Here is a 23,003-nt window from a genome sequence, read left to right as displayed (position 1 = left end):
GTGGGAGGTGAAAGGATACAGTGGTTGAGGGACTTTTGGTTTTTGAGCTGTGAACGGAACGGAAGACAGGAGCTGGAATAAACCCCAGGGGTACAATTGGAGTGATATCTACCAGGTAATGGAGTTTGTTTACCAGAGCATGTCCGATGCCTGCATGCTTTAACACGATCGGAAAGAGAATAGAAAAAAAAAATATATAATACAAGTGGGGAGGAGAAAGGAGAAGTTCCCCTTTCCTTTTACCCTCCGTATTGATTCCCCAGCATCCACCTATCCACTGTGACCTAAAAACATACTCCCACCAGTAAACAGGGCAAACAGTCCTATATTACAGCTGTCAAAGGTAAAAAAAATTAATAGTGGAAGCAAGTGGTAGAGGTGGGGAAGGAGAGGGCAGAGTGGAAGGTTTACAAGTAAGTTTGATATAGAAATACTTAAAATAAAAGGTATGATAGATAAAAGAAGTAGTGTGTGAGAGAAAGAGGTTTCTTTAAATAAAACAGGAAATAATACAATTTTGGCTACAATAATACATTGATACAGTATGAAAAAAGAAGCCTAAAATGTTTTTAGTGAAGGTTGAATTGAGCATAGAGCCAGTCAATGCTTGTAAAACATACCATAAACCTCTTAGGTATATTTTTTCTTCAGTAGACCAGTGTATTAAAACAGCAAAACAATGTCAAGACAATATTATACATTTAGGCAATAGCTTTTAAGAAGGCACTACTTAATATAAAAGTTATATTTATACATTAGTCTAGCAGTAACACAGCTGCATATGGGATTTTATCTAACCTAACGGTATTTTATCTGACCTAACGGTATTTCATATAACTAAGTTTTATTAAAAAAAACTCATGCACATAGGGGTACATTTACTAAAGTGTGGTTTTTAAAAGTGGAGATGTTGCCCATAGCAACCTATCCGATTCTAGTTATTATCTTTTAGAAGGTGCTAGATAAATGATAAGTAGAATCTGATTGGTTGCTATTGGCAACATTTCCACTTCCCTTAGTGTCTATTTGTTGTGGCAATTCATTTGCACTGTGGGAAGCATTGTAATTTTGAAACCATAAGTTGTTTTTTATGAGGAATTGTCACCATATTTTATTTCCTCTCCTAATATTGGCAGTATATGTGGAGCTTCACCATTCATGTGATACAAATGCCTCCAAAGCTAGGATTTGTGGAATGTCCAATCAAATAAATTAAGGCCATAATGTTAAGTAGCTTTCCCTGAAAATATGAAAGATATTACCCTTGGATCTCTGTAACACAACTTGTGGTCTAATGCAATGAAGCGAGCTTACAAGACAAAGGGGTACATTTCCTAAGATGGGAGTTCTATTTAAGATGGGATGTTGCCCATAGGAACCAATCAGATTCTACTTGTCATTCATCTAGCACCTTCTTGAAGATAATACCTGGAATCTGATTGGTTGCTATGGGCAACAACCCATCTTAAATAGAACTCCCATTTAAGTAAATTTACCCATACTTGCCTACCTGACCCTCTCCATGAGGGAGAAAATGCTCTGTTCCTGGACTTTCCTGGTAATGTATGATTGCCATCACCTGTGGTGAAACACCTTTCTTATCAATTAACTAGCTCACCACAGGTGATGGCAATCATACATTACCAGGAAAGTCCAGGAACAGAGCATTTTCTATCTCATGGAGAGGGTTAGGTAGGCAAGTATGAATTTACCCCATTGTCCATCTGGTTTAGTGTTCAACCTTCTAGTGTCTGCATAACAGAATGGGTACTCCACAATTTTTTAAATGGGGAATTGGTTCCTCTCAACCTTTAAAAATTAAAGATGTAGAAGTGCAATACATTGGAAGTAGATGTAGATGTAATGTGCATACATGTAGTCAAATAAAACAAACTGTGGAGGTTAAAAAACATTTTGCTGTTATCAATGCAACTTCTACATTTTCATATTAACCATACAAATGAATTAGTTAGAAAATTACATTAACATGGGAATACTGCACATCACTTAATTTTAAAGTACTTGAACATTATAGGTTAGTTCAAAATAGCAGAATAATAGATAGATAGATAGATAGATAGATAGATAGATAGATATAGTAGATATAGAAGTACATAGTACTTTTAAACATATGCCAGATATAAAGTTTAAACATGTAATGCTTTGACATTATTTGTCTTAATGATTATACATGGCTTTACTTGTCATTGTTTATATACTGTATTTCAGTCTTCACATTCAGATCACTACATGTTGGGCTATCATTATTTGGATCATTTTGATAGGGTATATTTCTTTTGTTTTAAACTTTGCAATATATTATGTTTACAAAAAAAGGTATAAACATAATAGCTACATAATTGCACAGAAATACAAGGTATGGTACCAATAATACTTAACCAGCCCATGACATGTAATGGCTAAATGAAAAGTGTGCTATCCACAAGCTACAGACTGGCCACCTTCCAAGAGAAGGATTGAATTTCACATTTGGAACACTGAAATGGAGCAGCTAGCACACAGAAGCCAAACTCTCAATCCTCAGTCCCATATGGGAAAGTTGTAGCAAAGCAAATAGATGTAAAACTATACAAATTTTTTGAACACATAATTGTAACACTTTAACTATTTAATGAAGACATCAATAGAATTACACAAGTTTTTCTGTTGTACTAAAATTTCTATCATACATTTTTAACCTCTTCACTACTGCGCAGATAAAGCTAGTGTAGTTATGTGTAAATAAATCTTGGGCATGGGGTCTTAAGGATTTGCTGAAATTTTTATGTTATACAGCAAGGACTATTGAACTATTGAAATGTGAGTCCACAACGAGGGCATATCACTTTTACTTACTAGACAAATAAGTATTGCATAGAGGCCTTGGCACAAATACTGGTTACCGCTACCTACGATTTTCAGAAAAATAAGCATTCTGGAACTTCATGAACATAATAATTTGAATAAACTCTGTGCTATTATCTACTGTATAAGCCATCAAGGGGAATAGATAAAGGTGAAGAACACATTCTTTAGTGCCTTCCGCAAAAGAACAAAAGCTTTACATAAAACACACAAAAAGGAAGTGGGAAAATAAAATGAGAGTGCTATAGATAAGCATCTGAAAATATTAAGCTATCAAAATATGAAATGATTTAGCATGGATAATAATCTAACAGTATTTGACAGTGCCAACCCATCTGTTCATGAATTCTAAGATATGTATATATATATATATATATATATATATATATGGACAAATGGAGTAAATAAAAGCGCCTGATAGTGTCGGTGAATAAAACCTGTGCGGTCAGGTGCAGTTATTAAAATAAATAGCAACTTAGCTCCAAATATTTTCAGGCTGATGACACTTAGAAGCCGAACATGTAAAGAGAAGATAAAAGCAACATAGTGTGTACTGTTTTGAAAAACAATATTTTTCACAGTGGTTTCAAAAATCAGGAATGTGGCTCTTTCCAAAATATTGAGTGAGCGAGACTGATGATTCTTAAAATAGAAGATAAAAGCTATAAAAGACAGTATTCTCACAACATCTTAAATGCTAGGAATGTGGCTCATTCCAATTAATATTAAGCAAGCATAATAATAAAAAAATTTAATGGGCACAATCCTGCCACGCTTACAGATAACAAACGTACAAGACAATTAACACAAATAGGCAATTCATCTGTCCATAAATGCAGGTAGCACACGTACAGGATTGAATAATTAAAACAGCTTATCTGTCCGTATATGGGGAGTCCAAAGGGTAAGTAGCAGGTCCCTGTCCCAACGCGTTTCGTCCTATTGTGTGAACTTCATCAAGGGGAAGTCCACACAATAGGACGAAACGCGTTGGGACAGGGACCTGCTACTTACCCTTTGGACTCCCCATTTGCGGACAGATAAGCTGTTTTAATTATTCAATCCTGTACGTGTGCTACCTGCATTTATGGACAGATGAATTGCCTATTTGTGTTAATTGTCTTGTACGTTTGTTATCTGTAAGCGTGGCAGGATTGTGCCCATTAAATTGTTTTTATTATTACGCTTGCTTAATATTAATTGGAATGAGCCACATTCCTAGCATTTAAGATGTTGTGAGAATACTGTATTTTATAGCTTTTATCTTCTATTTTAAGAATCATCAGTCTCGCTCACTCAATATTTTGGAATGAGCCACATTCCTGATTTTTGAAACCACTGTGAAAAATATTGTTTTTCAAAACAGTACACACTATGTTGCTTTTATCTTCTCTTTACATGTTCGGCTTCTAAGTGTCATCAGCCTGAAAATATTTGGAGCTAAGTTGCTATTTATTTTAATAACTGCACCTGACCGCACAGGTTTTATATACCGACAACTATTAGGCGCTTTTATTTACTCCATTTGTCCATTTTTATTCATATACTGTATAAGAGCTGCCACTCATTCACTGTTGAGGTGTGTTGTGTAAAGAAATTTTCCTGACCCCAGTTGTTCTATTAGATATACATAGGCGCTGTTCTTCACTGCTCTCATATATATATATATATATATATATATGAGTGTGTGTGTGTGTGTAAATACTGTATATATCAAACACAAACACGTGTGTGTGTGTGTGTGTGTGTGTGTGTGTGTGTGTGTGTGTGTGTGTGTGTGTGTGTGTAACACTGTCAACAGATGGGAATGCAAATAATGTAATTACTATTTTAACGCAGAAGATTGTCATTCTTATTCTACAAAAAAATAATATTGTCCATGTGGGATAGCCATATAAGGTAAAAAATTAACCTGTAGTATTTAGAATAGTGAAGTAGATAATAGTGATTGTACTACAAGTAATAAAATAATCCCAAAATAAATATACTTTTGAGACATACCTGCCGTAGATTCCTTGTGACACGGACGTCATGCCAGCTGTTATCATTGAACTTCCCATTGACAGGCTCCACTAGAGCTTCGAAGGCTCCAGATCCAAGGTTGATAACCAACCACACTGCGCCACTCTTCAATGAAAGGTTGACATAGTCTGCAGACTTTCCGGTATGGAGCATCAAACCATTCCGCTGGAGGGTTCTAAAGGAGAGGGTAATTTCATCCGCACTGCTCTGGATTGGGTTGTGGGACAGATCATAGCAGAAGAACTCGTTTCCTTGGAATGTAGCCGCATATTCTTCCTTTCCTAGAAAGTACGGAAGAGGAATGTGGAGGAAGCAAATGTGAGAAAGTAGTGAAAGGGTAACACAGTGAGTGTGACAGGAAGCAATAGTTTAACAACTATTGTAAACCAGAAAAAGAAATGATAAATAAGATATGAAGATAAGGAAGCAGAGGGCAGATGGAAAATGCAAAGTAAAAACTGGCAGAGTAGAGAGGGTCAATGATCCAGATGTGTTATTAGAGAAAACAATAGAGGAAGGAGATAAACATTATAGACACTGTAAAGTAGAACCAAAATGACACAGAGGATAAAAGACATTAGGTAGTAAATTAGGAAATACATTACAGAGAAGGAGCATTGGATACTTCTATTGTGGTGTACAACCCAAAGCTAAAACACCATGCAAATGTACAATAGCAGAATCCAGTAGAAATCATCCAAATGAAGCTCCTGAAATGGCTAAAGCAGCTTCCGAAATCATTTAATTGCATCTCTTCAAACATGTGAAAATCACACATTCACAAGACAACATCATTCAAGTGCGAGTTTTAACTGTTGTTTTTGCAGAAGTGTCAATACTGCTCAATGTCTCGTAAACAGTGTGGGGCCGCTTTAGCTGAACATTAGATCAGAAGTACGTATACCTAAACCTTACACAACAGTAAGATAAGCTGACAACAATAGTAAAACATTCACTTTAGTATTCCTAAAAATCTCAGCCAGAACATTACGGGGTTATCGCATACTAAAGCGGGAAAAGTGATTTTATTTTCTTGATCGATCTCTCTGTATGAATAGTCATGTGTAGGAGCATGAAAACACCCGTGTGTTAGCCCTTATGGTGGGTAGACTTGATATATTGTGAGGCAAGAATTGAGAATTCTGTAATGCTAGCCGGAGCTATTCCCAATCCTACATATTCTCTTCATTATTATATTTATGTGAACATATAAACCACAAAAAATATTTGGTTCTGTAGAAGGGGGTGATTTGAATTGTTATGCCTATTTTATTATTTTACTTGAACATCACCAGGTTTCTTTACTTAGAAGAGCATTGAAGTTTTCTCACATCTCTATTCACTGAATTTAATAAATAAATTAACTGTACTTAATGGTAACAATTTATGTTACATACTTTTTAAATGTAATTGACTTATTTACATGCGACTGTTTAAAAAATGGACATTCAGAGCACTGGCTTTGGTTCTTAAACAATTTTATTAGCTCTCAGTATGTGCAGCATTGTAAAGCCGCCTCCTGATATCATACCCACTTTTCACTTATATATTTACATGTAGTAATTTACCGAGGTTTTTTTAATAGATGTACAGTATACATTATACAGTATACATCTTTGTAAACCCTTTTACTATTGATTGCAGGGTTCTCTCACCTCTTTGTCAGTCTTTTAAAAAGTATGCTGGCACTATATAAATCAATAAATAATAATAATAATAATGGCTGCAGAATGTGCATGTAGAACAAGACTTATTTGGTGTTTCAATTCCTAGGGGTCAATCCAAGTGGCTGCGATATCATGGCAGCTGCAAATCATCGCAGCAGGGGCCGCACTTTATGGGGGATCGAATTTGCACAAAACTGCTCACCACCTTATAGAGGTCCAAGCTATTTTGTTGCAAATTGGGGCTGATTCGAGGCCGCAAAGGGTGCGAGATCGGGTGCCGTTGCCGGTGTTTAAAAGCATTTGCACTTCGCACCCTTCTAAGCTAATTGGATTGACCTCTTAGTGTTCATGGGCTCCTCACAGTACATGCTTTTCAAGTTTACTTTATAGCAGCAACTGTACAATGTTCTTTAGTGAAAATACCGTGGTCTAGATTACAGGTTGTCTTTGACAGTCCACGTTCCCACTTATTCTGTAGAGGCAAATTAACAAAAACAACTGGACTAAGGCAAAAAAGCTAATTTTATGCCCAGAAGCGTTAGGGCCTTGGGAAAGGGCAGTTTCGGGGAAGGGGTTGAGCAGGGTGCTGTGATAAAGTATTGATGGGGGATGCTAGACTCTAGAGGAATGTCCGAACCTTGGAATTTCAAGTTATTCCCTGTTACAAAACATGAAATAATTAATATAAATGTGCGGGATATCCATAACACGTTCATCTTATTAAGTATGTGAAATGCTGATGAGCATGGTGTATGCAAAGGAACCAATGTAGTGAGAGTTTAGTGGGGGGGGGGGGTTGTACAGTACCATATATTTGTAACATTCAGCACATTAAAGACTCAGGTTTACAAAATCCATTCAACTGCACTTATAAATAATAGAATAATAGAGGATGTACAACTTAAGGACTGGAAGGTGACTTTGAGGATAGCCATAAACTTCACAGGGGGCAGTAGTAACTAGTCATCTAGCACAGACAAAAATGTTGGAAGTTGTAGTGTTAGCTAAAACTGTGTATACGGTCATACAATATACTGTATTTTGCTGTATGTCTTGTTGCACCAACCAATCTGCAGCTATAATACCACTGGCACATTTGCACAGCTGGGATCAGCAGAGCAGGAGCTGTCCAGTAACATTCATTTCGCTTTACATTCACAGCTGTGAAGGGAGAAATGCATTGAGTGTTTGTTACTATAGCAACTACCACTACTGCTTGCAACCAGCTGTATAAATTCTACCAGCAGAATTAAGGCTAACCCCCATCCCACTGTAATTCTTCACATTCCTTCACATCTGACACTGTTATGCAACAATGTCCATAAAGATCAAAATATTTATATGTGTATTTCCCTGTGCCTTGTCCTGTGATGCTCAGTCCATCTTACAACTCTTGTCACATCAAGTCCTAATTAGATGAGTTCCTGCTAATTTTTGGGATGAAATTTTTTTTTTCCCCACACAGAACATGCTTAATTTATTCTCACGTAATATCATGGTACTTGCACAAGCATCCGCACACACCTCTTAACAATTACGTAACAAAATGTAATAACCATAGTAAAAAGCCTATACAAAAACAAGAACATATATATATGACACATGCAGCAGGAAACATGCATAAATATAAAGACAGATTTAAAATAAATAAATGGCATAGCGACACACAGCAAATTGGATAATGCAGCTACGGAAATGATTCTCAGAGACTGTTTCTCTAGGTTATACTGAGAGAAGTGTTGTGTCCCCATGCTGTCACTCCAAGTGACACATGCACAAACATATAAATCATGTCATATGTGGCTTCGCACAGCATCCAAGATATGCAGAAATTATATATGCACAACTGTATACAGACATGGAAACATAGTGATGTGCACACTCCTGACATGTGGTGACAAACATTCTCTCAGTGGGAATTTAAAACCCATACACCACATTATTTACATCCCTAATGAGAATATATAGACTAATATATAGCCAAAGGAACCCAGTCTCTGTTCAATGCAAAACACATGGCATTTCACTTTCATTTTAAGATCCATGCATCAAAGAGAAGTAATGTATACCAAAGACAGAAAAGGTGGCAAAAGGCAGACACACTTTAGAGAATTTTACTGAAGACTCTGTTTGTTATCTAGCTCTCTGGTGCTGTATTAAGATTCACCACTGATATCCAATATAAAGCCACACTGTGAGTTTAACACATCAAAGGGGGATGTGTTCCACTAATTGTCTGCTGTCATGTCCCAATGGCTACACATCAATAACTGCATTTTTAGAAATATTGCTTCTACCTACATAATCTCTACTTTCACTGAGTGCAGGCAAAATATTCACTTAGCAACAGAAGGAAACTTTTAGAATAATGAATATATATTCCTGGTGCTGCACTAGTAGGAGTAATGTTTATTTTTTTAACACCTAGGTCAGTGCTTTCCAAACTTTTTTGAATCACGGCACCCTAAAGTATCAGAGGCCACAAGTTTTTTTTATTGAAAAATTCAGAAAACAATATTAAATTAAGTAAAGTGTGTTTATATATCGTCCTTAGGTTCAGTTATGTGGTGAGGGACAGAATTCACTTCTCTTTGTCCACATATTTTATGATTGGAAGCCACAACTACTTGTTTTGTCTATTACTTTGACTTTAAATAATCGGAACTGGTCCTGGACCACCAACCTGAGGCACCGCTGTAAGTACTCGTTTGAGAACCTCTGACCTAGTATTTACTAAAGGTCGATTTTGATTGATTTAAAATTGATCAAAATTAATGTTGTACTTCCAGAGCTGTATTAATATTTAAAAATGAATAAAAATAAAATATAAAAAAAATCAGCTGTTATCAAATATGTGTTTCAGTCTCTGGAACCCAACATCTATTGAAATCGATTTTCAATCAATCAAAATCGACCTTTAGTAAATATGCCCCCTAGCATTTCCAGTGAATCTGCAACCTGTTCTACCTGTCTCATTTGTATAAGGGCCTTAAGGGGGGTACTCACGGAGCGATCGCTGCTTAAAATCTAAGCAATCTGACTAGATTGCTTAGATTTTAAGCAGTGATCTCTCCGTGTGTGCCCCTCACAGTGATAGCATTGCGTAGCCCCGCCCATCGCTATCGCTGGTGCTAGATTGGCCAATCTAGCGGGTCGCTCACTTCACCCGCTGGGTGAAATGAGCGCCCCCCCCCGCTCCCCCCGCACGCTCAGCACACATCGCGCTGTGCTGAGCGGGGCGAGAGATGTGTGCTGAGCGGTTCACATCTCCCCCACATCGGCCAGTGAGTACTGGCCTTTAGGCTCAGAGGAAAGGAAGGACAGGACGCAGATAACTATGTAATCATTTCTAGTGTAGGTTACAGTAGTGGTTCTCAACTCCAGTTCCCAAGTACCCCCAACAGGTTATGTTTTCAGGATTTCTGTCTGTGGAAACAGGTGCATCAGTACTGACCCAGCAAAATAGAATTCAAATTACCTGTGCATGAGTAAGAAATCCAGAAAACATGACATGTTAGGTGAGACTTGTTAGCGGTACTTGAGGACTGGAGTTGAAAACCTCTTGTCAGCTTCACTTAACTGACAAAAGACACAGTCTTTGAGAATACTTTCATATTTGACCTATATTGTGGACAAACTGCTGCTATGCATCATATCGTTTTATATACTATTACTCTTGATTACACCAATTTATCAGGAATGCCATTGCATAGGAAGTGTAAGGCAATTCCTTTTTTTTTTTTTTTTTTTTGTGGCTATAACCACTTAGATGGCACCCTTACTAAAGTATTCTATAGAAAGTGATTTGCTTGGAAAGGAAACTAAAATATTATACTGTAGGTCACATCTACATTAATTAATGCAGATGAGAACAAAAGTGATTTTGTCAGCACACATCTAAATATACTGTATGTAACTCTGCCTTTTAACTTACTCAGCTCAGTGTTTTCACAGACTAATAAATATATATCTACATCTGCATTGCCTATTTTTATTGACCATAAACTTTTAAACTATTTTAGAACACAAAAAAACTGGTAAACAAAATATTTACCTCTCTAAAGCACTTGGATTTATTGTAGATTAGTAAATCTCTCCCAGTGTGCCGTACATACTGTCATGCTTACTGTAAACTTCAACACCAAAATAATTCAGCAGACAGCACAATCATCCAGTGTATCAGACAAAATGATATTCCAAATGCGACACCCAGTCAGGACAATGAAAATGTGTTCTCCCCAGTGATACACAGCAAAATACGTGATTAAAATGAACTTAAATGTTGGTGCTACAGCTCTCTATAGACACAGTGGTGATTAAGAGGACACAGATAAAAGTGCACATCTCACTAATGTGTTCAATCTGCAATCTAATTTGCAGTGTAAAAATAAAGCAGCCAGTATTTACCCTGCACAGAAATAAAATAACCCACCCAAATCTAACTCTTTCTGCAAATGTTATATCTGCCCCCCCTGCAGTGCACATGGTTTTGCCCAATTGCTATCAAAAATCCTGCTGCGATCAACTTGGAATTACCCCCTAAATGCATAGTGCTACTAATGGCATGTAACGCCATGTCTGATTGGGATAAGGGTCATGGGGAATATTTGCCACTGTGGCATTTAAAATTGTCCTATGTCTCTTTCTTTCTCTCTCTCTCTCTCTCTCTCTCTCTCTCTCTCTCTCTCTCTCTCTCTCTCTCACTTTCTCTTTCAGGGGCTAAAACACACATTTACTAACATTTAAAAATTCCTATTAAAAAAATCACCCGTTAGTAAATGTGTGTTGTAGCCCCTGAAACCCAACATTGATCTAGATTGATTTTCATTAATTTGTGTTCTATAGAGAATTATGAAAATTGACCTTTGGTAAATATACCCCTTTGTCTCAATTGATTATCTTGATGAGTTGGAGATAAGGGTCATGCCTTCACTAGGATAACAGTCAGAGTTTTGAACCCTGAACAAACTGAAATCAGTTCTACTGGCTAAAGCATGTCTACAAATCATAATATTCACCTATTCTTACAGCACCACAGTGTCATCACTAGCCGTAGAAACAGCATAGCATGCTATCACATTAACATACACACATCCCTGACTGTAATAACTAAGTAGGTAAACAATAAAATACTTATGGCACAAATCGAACAAATGTTCTGTAATGTGTAGCAATCAATCACATGCTTTTATCAATCTAACTTTAGCCACATAATGTACAATATGTAATGGTTTATTAGCTACGTGGTCTTATATTATTGTGTATATAACCCCAAAATTAGCCCAATTCCTGAGAAGGGACCAATCAAAATGAGCACAGGACAGATGTCGGCTAGTTTGTATCATCTGTAGTGATCTGTCGATTGTGCAATAAATATGGTAAAATTGGGAACTAATCATTTTTCTCAGGTTGAATGTTAGTATTGCCCAATGTCTGGCATCCTCGTGGATTACACTAGACTAGTGATAGGCAACAGGTAATATACACATGTGGCACTCTGAGTCCCCACCTGCGGCTCCCAGTTGCTTCCTACTTTATGATTCATTGTTTTTTTCTCTACTTTTTGTCATTGGCTGATGCTTTAAATTATTTTTATTCTCAACATTCCCAGCTCTTATTTAATAAGTGGGATGGGAGTATGTTTTATTACAAGTGGGAGGAAATAGATTTTTTTGTGTGTGGAAAACAGGGTTCTAAATGGCATATAGAGGTGAGCGGGAATAGTGAGAGATCTGAGGTACAGTATGGATTCGGGTGAGTCGGTGGCTTGAGTGACATTTTGGGGTCTAATCTAAGAAAATGTGTGGTCTAATCTAACATCTTTCTGTGTCATTAACTTTTCATTTTATTTTGTGAGCAGCAAAGCCAATTATTTATCAATTAATTGTATTGTTTTAATTTATAAATGAACTCAGGAGTAAGGTGTGGCCCGTTGGAAGGTCAAGGAACACACTTTGAAGTGAATCAGTTTGCCCATCACTATAGTAGACTGAGAACAGCTAACATTGTTGTTGCTTTGTGTTATAGCACAATGCAGGAAAATCTAAACAACAAAGATAGAAACAGTAGATGAAGGCAACTAATCCTACACCTGTTGCAGAAGTAAATCTCTCATCATCTCAGGCAAGCTAGTTGCCCCCTAACACAATCATTTTAGGCAAGCAAGTTGCTCACAGACATCACCATATCAGGCAAAATAGTTGCTCACTGACATAATCATCTCAAGCAGTTATTGCACAGTGATAAGGATTATTGTTCACAAACAGCTGAAATGTGGAAAGTTGCTTACACCTGCTTACACAATATAAAATAAAGGGAAAAAAAAACCAACATACAATAATCACAGATAATGACCGCATATATACTACATAAATAAGGACTGGACACTTCTATTAACAAAACATACAGTTAGGAGACACATTTAAGTAATGAGTTTGTCTAGCACTCTGTAGATTTTCCTGACTTATAGCTAAACTGGCCCTTGACACTGCTCCATGTGCCATTAGCGTTTCCTGTCTGTTTGTGAGCAGCATGAGCCAATTATGGCACGTAAGGGGTGAACTTGACAACTGCACCATGTACATGGTTGCCAAGGGACAATTTAACTGAAAGTAAGAGAAATCTGCACCTTATGATAAATCCTTATACGTTGAAACAAAAACTTTTGTACAAACATTGAGATAAGACATGAAACACAAAAATGCACGCGCACACACACACACACACACACACACACACACACACGCACACATGCACACACACACTCACATACACAATATTCTCTGGATTTGTATGTGTAATATATCCTGCAAGAAAGAGCTGGCAGATCATGCAAATAGCAGCACATGATGGAGAAACCAGTGACAGGTGAGTACATGAAGATAATAGATACCACTCATCACACAGCATGCAGAGCTGGGGGTGACCAGAGAGATACAGTGAGCGTATGTTTGCAACTATATAATGTAATGAAATACAGAATAGAGAAAGCAGGGAAAAAGATTCAAAGAGGAAAACAGAAAAATAGACAGTGAAGAGAACGTGATCCTTGCTTTTAAATGAGCTTGTAACGTTTTTCAAATGTTTTTTTTTTATAGTTAACATATTATGCTGTATTTAATAAATTATGCATATGTACTGCATCTTCCAGCCTGCATGGCAAACAAGCTATTAATAAATAGACTTACTCTAATAAATGAAAATGAAAACGTTACAAACATGCTAATGTTCTACCTGTGTCTAGGTCAATTTGTGGAAAATGATGGTTTACTGTACAGCACTTTTATCTGTCAGTGTAAGAATAAAATATATCAAAGCCTAAACTACAGTATTAGTACATGAACAGATAGAAACAGTATATATATATATATATATATATATATACATACATACACACACACTGTGCATGGAAGGTACAAATACACAGGATCTGTTCAGACAATATATAAGGTTTCCACCATGTTTGGATTATTTTCCTCGAATTGCATAAAACTTGCTATGTAAAGGTTTTGTGCAAAACTGTACAGGGTGTTGGCTTTGAAATGTAAACGTTAATTATATTATGGTTTGCAAAGTGGGTAGTACAAAATTAATATGCATCAAAATAAGCTTTATTATTGAACTCATTTAGGCTTAGCGAACATTAAAATTGCTGCAAACATTTTTCTACCCTACTTCTATCCTTTTTAAACCAAACAATACTGCAGTTTATATTACCAATAACTAATATGGCCACTGTAAGTCCTAATTATATGGGTAGCATTGCCCACCATTATCTTACCTAACTGCACTATTTAGCTAGAGCACACATGAATTTAGCTTTTAATACAAAAACATTTCTACATACAAATTTACAATGGTAATGCTGCAAAAATTGTCTTAATAGGTTGTTGGGTTCCCACAAATAATTAGAGCAGCTTTAGTGCAACTTTACATTATTTCTACAAGTGCCTCCAGCTATACTGAAGTGATTTGACACCAATTATCCACAGCAAACTCAATCGGTTTTTATTTCATGGTGGTGAAAAGCACTGTCATAGGCACAGATCCAACTTTTTTTAAAGCTAATAATGATGCTTTAGAGTACACTGAACACATCACACTGGCCATTGTTTCTTATGAAATATCAGCAAGTTTAGTCTTTATCGCTCTCCCCTGAAAATCATGGAGTTCTCTTCCATGGTTGAGAAAATATTGGGCAATGTGCTATAACAGCAATCATATTTATGATTGTAAACAGCTGTTTGCAATATTTTATATATCACTTATGTACTCAACTGATTCCTTTATTTTGCAAGTTTCTGTACATGGTTACTAGAAAGCATGTGCATCCACATGGCAGGGATAGTGAAGGAATCTTATGTAACTACTCACTGACACTGTAAAGATACCAGGATGACTGTTGGTCTATTATCTGTGCGGAAATATGATTAATGTCTAAACCTATTTCACTGGACAAGATTCTGTCATTTATCACTGCTTTCTTAGTTATATTTTGTTTTACAGCAAAACAACAAGCTGCAATTTTTAAGTGACAGTGTGCATGCCATGCAATTATAGGCACTTGTTATAATATTTAGCGCTGTAATTAAAGTGACTTTTACTTCAGTAACTCATAAGAAAATTCTTATTTTATGTGCAATTAATTAATCTTATTTTAAATTATTTATTTTTGCTATATTAAAAAGCAAAAATATCAGTCTCAGGTATTACATCCCAAATTATAGCTTTTATGAAGGTATTTCTTATGCTGTACTACTTACTATACATTTCTGATGGTTATATACTAGCTTGAGTTATGATTTATTTTTAAATCTAATTTTAAAATATATTTTTTGGGGCCTCAATACAATCATTAATTTTCTAGGATTTTAATATTTGATTCTACTATTTGCCAACTCTCAAGTCACAATCATCTGCTGGAACTTTCAGTTCAGCTCATTACACTTCTGTCATGTATCTGCACACCATAAATACTGGTCATCAAATAATATAGCTGGGGTCCTCCAATTCTACAGTATTATTTTCCTATGTGTTGCATGTATTCTGCTGATAGTGTTTGGATCACGTGAGATAGAAAAACGTTATCACAGAAAGAGAGGAAGAGTTTTAAAGAGAAGAAAAAAAGGGACGGAGGAAGGATGAGAGAAAGAAAGGATGGAGGAAGGAAGGAAGGAAGGAAGGAAGGAAGGAAGGAAGGAAGGAAGGAAGGAAGGAAGGAAGGAAGGAAGGAAGGAAGGAAGGAAGGTTTGTAAAAAAGGAGATAAAAAATAGATGGAGAAAGAGTTTTGAATACACTTATGCACTGTCTCTTCCCCCAATGAATAAACATGATATTGTAAATGATTGAAACCAATGATCCATGAGTCACACATGGAGGAAAGAGAGAGAATGTGGAAGACAGAAATGGACTGGTGAAAGACTGAAAAAAGATAGAGACAGAATGAAGGGGTGAAAAAAAAAGAAAATCTAGGGATAGGGAAATAAAAAAAGAAAAAGTGGATTAAATCCGTACCTTGGTTGCTTAACGTCAGATGTGCTGGAACTTCGGATTTTGGGGATGGGAATAAAATCAGAACAGAGTGGGAGTGGGGAGGGGGGATAGAGGAGGAAAGAAAAAAACGAATAAACGACAAGTTTAGAGAAACGTCACAAAAAATAAATGAAAAAAAATATAAAGACGTTTTCTGAGGTTTTGTTTTAAAAAAATGCCACAATTTAAAAGTTTGGGTTAAAGGAGATGAATTGTATTTTTTTTAATTTGTGACAGGCATCTCGCCCCATTGATGGGAAGGATGGGAAATATAGGTAAGGGGTAGGTATAGATAAGGATCAAAGGACGGAGAGGGGGAGATGCCAAAAAAACATAAACAAAAGAGAGAGATATGGTTTTTTTTTAGCTTTGGTTTCATTGAAAAAAGAAAAAGCATTTGGAAGAGAGAGGCTCGGGAAAAATAACAATAAAAAATAAATCAAGAAAAACATAATACAGAATTAAAAACAAAAGGTAGAAAAGCAAACATAAAGGCATACAACAACCAACAGAAAAAAATAGAGCCAAATGCTTTTTCTTTATATATATTCATATATATACAGTAGGATGGAAACACACATAGAAAATATACAACGTAAGGCAAAGAAAGCCGAGTGTTGTATGCAAAAGTGTAACAGCTACAGTCAAGAGATAGTTATTTACACTATAACCACAAGAGGAATAAGGCATTCTGACATTGTGTTTCATATAAATATATATTGTATATATTCACATATTACCATTGAGCAAAAATAATAATGTGCATTCCTATAATAGCTGTGGTTAGAATAAGAAAGAAACAAATTGATCCCCCCCAAAAAAATTAAACAGTGATATTTTTTCTCAAGAAATAATATAATTCCTTAACATTTTATGTCAATAATAAAATGACACTGTTTGACAAATCTATGAATAAAACATAACCTTATTATTTTCTATATAAACCATGGTGTAATAGTCACATTAATTATATCATATAAAATCAGAAGAAAAACCAGTTCATTAAAATGATTGACAAAATATGGATATTTAAAAATAGATATAACAGTGATTAGCATAGTCCACCCAATTATTACCAGTTTTTATAATCTATTGCATCTTTATCGTCAATTCCAACATTATACTAGCCCTTCTTTCATTATTTTTTAATTTGTCTATATAAAAGAATTGTAGTCTAGATGTGGCCTGAAAGTGTGATCACAACCTCTTCTTCATACAGTACCTTTTCACATAGGGTTATACTCTGATGGCTTTTTTCCAATTACCTGCTTTGTGCATATTTAAGGTCCCACAATTGTTCATCCATGGAAATCCCCTTACAGCATTTGAATGTTATTAGATTTACTTGAAGTGCTTAACACCTACTCTTCATCCAATCATATATTCCCTAACAAATTAAAAGGCCAGTAACCTCATTGTATGTTTAATTGAGTTCAGCAATCAGCCAAACTGCCTGTTTGTCACAAGAGCCCTTTATGTCATGAAAACAGGTTAAATTCTTTTTAGATTTTACTGTATTTTATTCATGCTTACAGCTTTGTTTATTTTTACCAAAAAATCTTCCAAATAAAGGTGCTGCTATGATGGACAGATTTGCAGCAAGTTATATTTTATGGAGACTCATATTTGGAACAAGAATCATTTTGCAGCAAACCTGGTTATGAATAAATTATACATTAATGATATCATCATGCTCTGTTAAATCATACAGTATGCACACTTTACAGAGATATAAAATCCTTAAAATTGTATACTTTAGCATTTGTGTAGTTTCAGATTCCCAATTTTCAAGTGATGCTATATATATATATATATATATATATATATATATATATATACACACACACACACACACAAAAAACAATATTCAACACATATAGTGCAGTTTCTTATATAAACCTTATGCACCCATATGTGACCAGCAGAAGGCAAAATGTGACCATGTGTGTCCTTCACACAAAATAATGTTTGATCTTCAACAATATGTGTTTAGTAGTTTGATACATGTAAAACCATCAATAACCAACAGGAAGTCCCAGTTTTATTGTATGCATAGGGGTGTATTCAATGCTTGTCGGATCCTTTCTGATGCAAAGGATCCAGCAATGTAGTATTCAATTATCGGATTTGGACATTGCCAACAATGCCAATCCGACTTTTTTTAAAGTTGGATTGACATTGTCGGAAATGGGGCTAAAACCTGTTGGATTACAACAAGTTGGATTTTCTGACTTGTCGGATAAACGGGAGCATGATTGAATAGGTCGAATCTGGATTCGACCTTAAACTCCCGTTAAAATCCGACAAGTCGGGAAATTGAATATACCCCTTAATGGGTGGTCTTCTGTATGCCGGCGGTCGGGCTCCCGGCGCTCAGTATACCGGCGCTGGGAGCCCGACAGCCGGCATACCGACACTTATTTTCCCTCGTGGGGGTCCACGACCCCCATAGAGGGAGAATAAAATAGTGTGGCGCGCGTAGCGCGCCACCGTGCCCGTAGCGTGGCGAGCGCAGCGAGCCCGCAAGGGGCTCATTTGCGCTCGCCACGCTGTCGGTAAGCCGGCGGTCGGGCTCCCGGCGCCGGGATGCTGGTCGCCGGGAGCCCGACCGCCGGCCAGCCGTAGTGAACCCCCCTTAATGAATACTCTATTTGAGATAACGTCAAATCAATGACATCTGTATCACTCATAGCTCCCTTCAGGTTATCTTCGTATGTGGCTATAAATATCAGAATATGTTGAATTTGAGACAGTATATAGATAGGATAGGGCACCTGGGACACGTTCTCATGGCTGCTTTCATTTGATGGTAAAACTCTAGACAAAGAAACAAAAGAGCCCTCGATGCCTATAAGATGATAACACTCCAGCCAAAGAGCATAAAAAGTTCCAGATAATACCAATGCATTTCAATTTATTAAAAGTCTTATTCAAGGTGATTCTCTTGGAAAAAAAGTTTAATGACTCAACATTGTAAAGCAGGGATGGGGAACCTTTCGCCCTCCAGATGTTGTTGAACTACACATCCCAGCATGCCCTGCAACAGTTTTGGCATGGCCAAATAGCAAAACTGTAGCAAGGCATGCTGGTATGTGTAGTTCAACAACAGCTGGAGGGCCAAAGGTTCCCCATCCCTGTTGTAAAGTAATAAGTAGAGGATAACCTTTACTTCAAAGCTTGACATAGAGATCTAATTAATTTTCTTGTTCTTCTTGAAGCTATGAGGGTGGGGACATCCCATTGAGTACTTTTTTAAGATAGTAGATGACAACAATGCGTTATATTGTTCAGGTGAACTGCCAATGGTCAAATAAATGTAGATCCAAAGTCAATACAATTTTCTTTTTTAACACAGAATAATCTGCATAGTAAGATTAAGATGCTCTTCCACAAACATTAGGATATTTTAATAAGAACCAAATTTAAGTAATTCCAACCTGTTTCATTTTTAGCATACCATGTTGAAGAGCTATTCAGACATAAGTGAATATTTTAATATTTCTTCTTTTATTACCTTCAGTAGTGACTATGTGATTTATCTTCTTGGATGTTCATGTGAATTACAATTCTTCAGTCATACAATACAACATTGTTTAAGAAATATAGGTCAAATATACAAACCAAAACTTTGAAAAACGCAAAGAGTTGTCTACAAATCACAATATTTTCAGACGTTCAAAACTCCTTTATACATTTGTCTAGTTGGTGCATTTCAATATGCAAAATAACCTCACTGTCTTTGGCTAGCAGTGGCATAGAACTAAAGGTCTTTACCATGAGCTTCCTTGCAAAGCTGGGTGCATAAAAATAATAATAATATGACATTAAAAAACAGCATGTGCACTGCTGTTTGGCCTTTAGGTTGCTAAGCCCCATTTTTTGTGTTTCCATAGTTCGTGACAGATACTATCCACCTGAAGGTAACATCTATCGAGAGACTCTTAATGTTTGATCATTTCCAATGGGGGAGTTGAGATGTGTAGGCTGCAACCTTTCATACCTGATGGGGCCAATATCATTCTAGAACAAATTGGGTTTTCACCTTAACTTCTCTCTTATTGATTTTGTTTCTTCAGTGGATCTAATCTAGTATAAGTTTGGTAAATGCTTATAATTGTGCATATTACTTTTAACGTAGGTTTACTTTATTGGTGCTGCTACATTATGGTTTCCAAGCCTTGTTTGGGTTCTGTACCCTGACCTTTTTTTTTTTTTACGTGCTGAAGCTCATTCAACCCTGAAATGCATTTCTGTTGTTTAATTAATAAAGTCTTTAGTTTACTCATCATTTACCATCTGTTAACAGTGGCCACCTAATAGGTTCCATACTGGTAGAAACCCAGCATTCCTCTTAATCATAGAGCATGTTTAGCTAATATCATGCTATGGTTTATTAGGCACAGGTGGAGGTAAATCCAATGACACTTCTCAGATGCTCCTTTACTTTCATTTAGTTACCTCTATAAACAGTGGCTACTGTGCTATCGATCCCAGTATAGATTTCTTACAGCACATGACCTAGGAACACCATTAAGATTATCACCAGTTGTTGAATTATAAACATGTTATCTGTTTTACTATGCTTTAGTCCCTAATCAACTTCTTTGTATGATGCTACTTGGAATTAGCCTCTAATACTGGATTTAGTTTATTTTTTTAATACAGACATCCCTAGGACCAAGCAAGTAATATCCCCTCATCTTTAGTACCTGGGATGCTTTTAACTTCCATACCCATGTATGTGCTATTTTTCCATTACCTTTTACAATGTTCTTATAGTTTCTACCAAAGATATGTTTGATTTTAGAGGGAATGCAATGTATGTATTGTATGTTACTAAACATTTACAACAATCATTATCATAATCTAAACGGTGAATAGTTAGACTGAGGACTGTGTATTGATCAATGCTAAAGTAAAGACATTGTAAAGTACTATACACCACTTAATTATAGCCAATGGTTGATTATGTCTTTGTCTGTGTAAGTGCTACTGAAATAATTTTTTTTTAAATTATTACAATATTTTATATGAATAAGACATATGTCATACCACATGAAATGAAAACAATACATTTGCTGTAATTTAATAACTAATGTTAGAACTAACTAAAATCAATATAACCTCTTCTGAGCAGGTAGCTGTAAAACATGCAGCCACAAAAAGTCACATAATAGGCACAGCCTAAAAAACAATTGTAATGTGCTTTAATATCATTTCATACTCTCCTATAACGTACAGGAGATTCTTAGATTAGAGAGATCATCGAAAGAGCAGGTAATCCTTCCAGAAAAGTGCTTTCTGTTCTGTAAGAACACTAAGTGGGTAGAAGCATGATGAAGGAATTAGCATTATCAGACACTTAGTCACACCCACGTGGGGATATGTAGGACCACCTCTCCTTATTATAACACATCAGGGTTTATTTACTAAACTTTGGTTTCCAGCAATTTAAAATCGATCTGAATCGATGTTGGGTTTCAGAACCTAAAACACATATATACTAACATTTAATGATTAACATAAATCATTGTCTGTTAGTAAATGTGTGTTTTAACCCCAAAACCCATCATCGATTAACAGTAGATCGATTTTCATTCATTTGAAATCAACACAAATCTATGAAAATAGATCTTTAGTAAATAAACCCGGTTGACTCCATATTTCACATATACTGTATACAGTGTGCTCCTTTTTCATTTATTATTTCATACATAAAATGTTCCTGCTCCCTAAATACTATAAACAAACTAAAGCTGGATACACACTATCAGATTATCTGTCCAGTCTTTCTGGTTGAAATGAAAATCTGGTAATGTCTGGAGCAAATCAACCATTTGCTACCAAAATCCGGAAAACGGACAAAAAAATGGTTTTGTTTCTCAAACTGATTTAACCAATTTGTCTGAATGCCCATTTTTGTTGGTTTTCTAGTGTTTGGGAGCAAATAGTCAATTGTCATATGCCCCCAGACATTACCAGATTTTCGTTCCAACCAAAAAGATTTGACATAAAATCTTATAGTATCCCGGTTAAATCACTCTAGTCTGATTATTTTAATCACATATTTTTCTGTTTTATTACTGTTATCATTTGCAGATAGTGGACATGTTCTGAAACTGGGAAATAAAATGTTCTTGTCATGAACATGCATTTGTTCTCAGAAAATGCAGCAATGAAAATGTAGCATTAGAGTATGGATGTATAAAATACCACCTGCTTCACCTATGTATATACTGTGCATTTAGTTAGACTTGGCTATTGTATTGGTTGGAGAAATGTATTTTTATATTTTGCATGCTTTTAGTAGGGTGACTTTTTAAACTGCTCTTCTCCCCCACTACACACAGGCAATTTATTAGCATGTCAGCAAAATTGGGATTCTACAGTTCAGAAGTCAATTTTGTTAGTTAAAATAGGGGCAAAAAAAGGGAAAAAAGCAGCAAACGTACCTAGAAAACTGTCAATTTTGTGTTTAATATGTCATATTTTTTAATCAAATACAACATTATTAATCCTTTCAATTGCCACTGAAAACATTTAAATCCCCATAACTTGATTCAAATTCTTCCTCTTTGTAAGCGAACTCTAACATTCTGGATGGATTTTGCATATTTTATGTATTTATTTATGTATGTATGTATTTATTAATTTATTTATTTATTTGCATACAACCATTTGGATAGTCTTTTCATGCCAGGAACTCTTGCCAATGCCTGCAGGATGCACAGTAAATAATGGTTATCAAAATAGAAAATGAACAAAAAGAAAGAGATTGTGGGTTTGATGTAGCAATAATATACTTTGTGGTAATTTTGTTCCCTTTTAAAAATACATTTCAGCTTTATGTACTGTATGGCGGACTTCTAATTTTTATTTTGTATGAAAACTTTTGTTTTAGCTGTAGCTCCAAACGT

General features: G+C 35.8%; 1 protein-coding gene across 18 annotated transcripts in view; it reads right to left on the bottom strand.

Moving 5' to 3' along the window:
* The window catches only part of NRXN2 (neurexin 2), a 1,320,144-nt gene that overhangs the window by 778,872 nt on the left and 518,269 nt on the right, over positions 1-23,003 (bottom strand). For 11 of the 18 annotated variants that reach the window (XM_063945216.1, XM_063945229.1, XM_063945225.1 and 8 more), the window contains exons 5-7: positions 16,069-16,098; positions 4,867-5,168; positions 134-157 (exon numbers count right to left, since the gene is read on the bottom strand). In XM_063945216.1, the coding sequence (XP_063801286.1) occupies positions 134-157; positions 4,867-5,168; positions 16,069-16,098 (356 nt within the window). The remainder of the gene's footprint in view (positions 1-133; positions 158-4,866; positions 5,169-16,068; positions 16,099-23,003) is intronic. The other 7 variants (XM_063945218.1, XM_063945223.1, XM_063945231.1 and 4 more) reach the window with 2 other exon arrangements.

The sequence above is a fragment of the Pseudophryne corroboree genome, chromosome 11, assembly GCF_028390025.1.
Source record: "Pseudophryne corroboree isolate aPseCor3 chromosome 11, aPseCor3.hap2, whole genome shotgun sequence".
NCBI classification, from domain to species: Eukaryota; Metazoa; Chordata; class Amphibia; order Anura; family Myobatrachidae; genus Pseudophryne; species Pseudophryne corroboree.
This window is presented reverse-complemented; position numbering and strand designations above follow the sequence as displayed.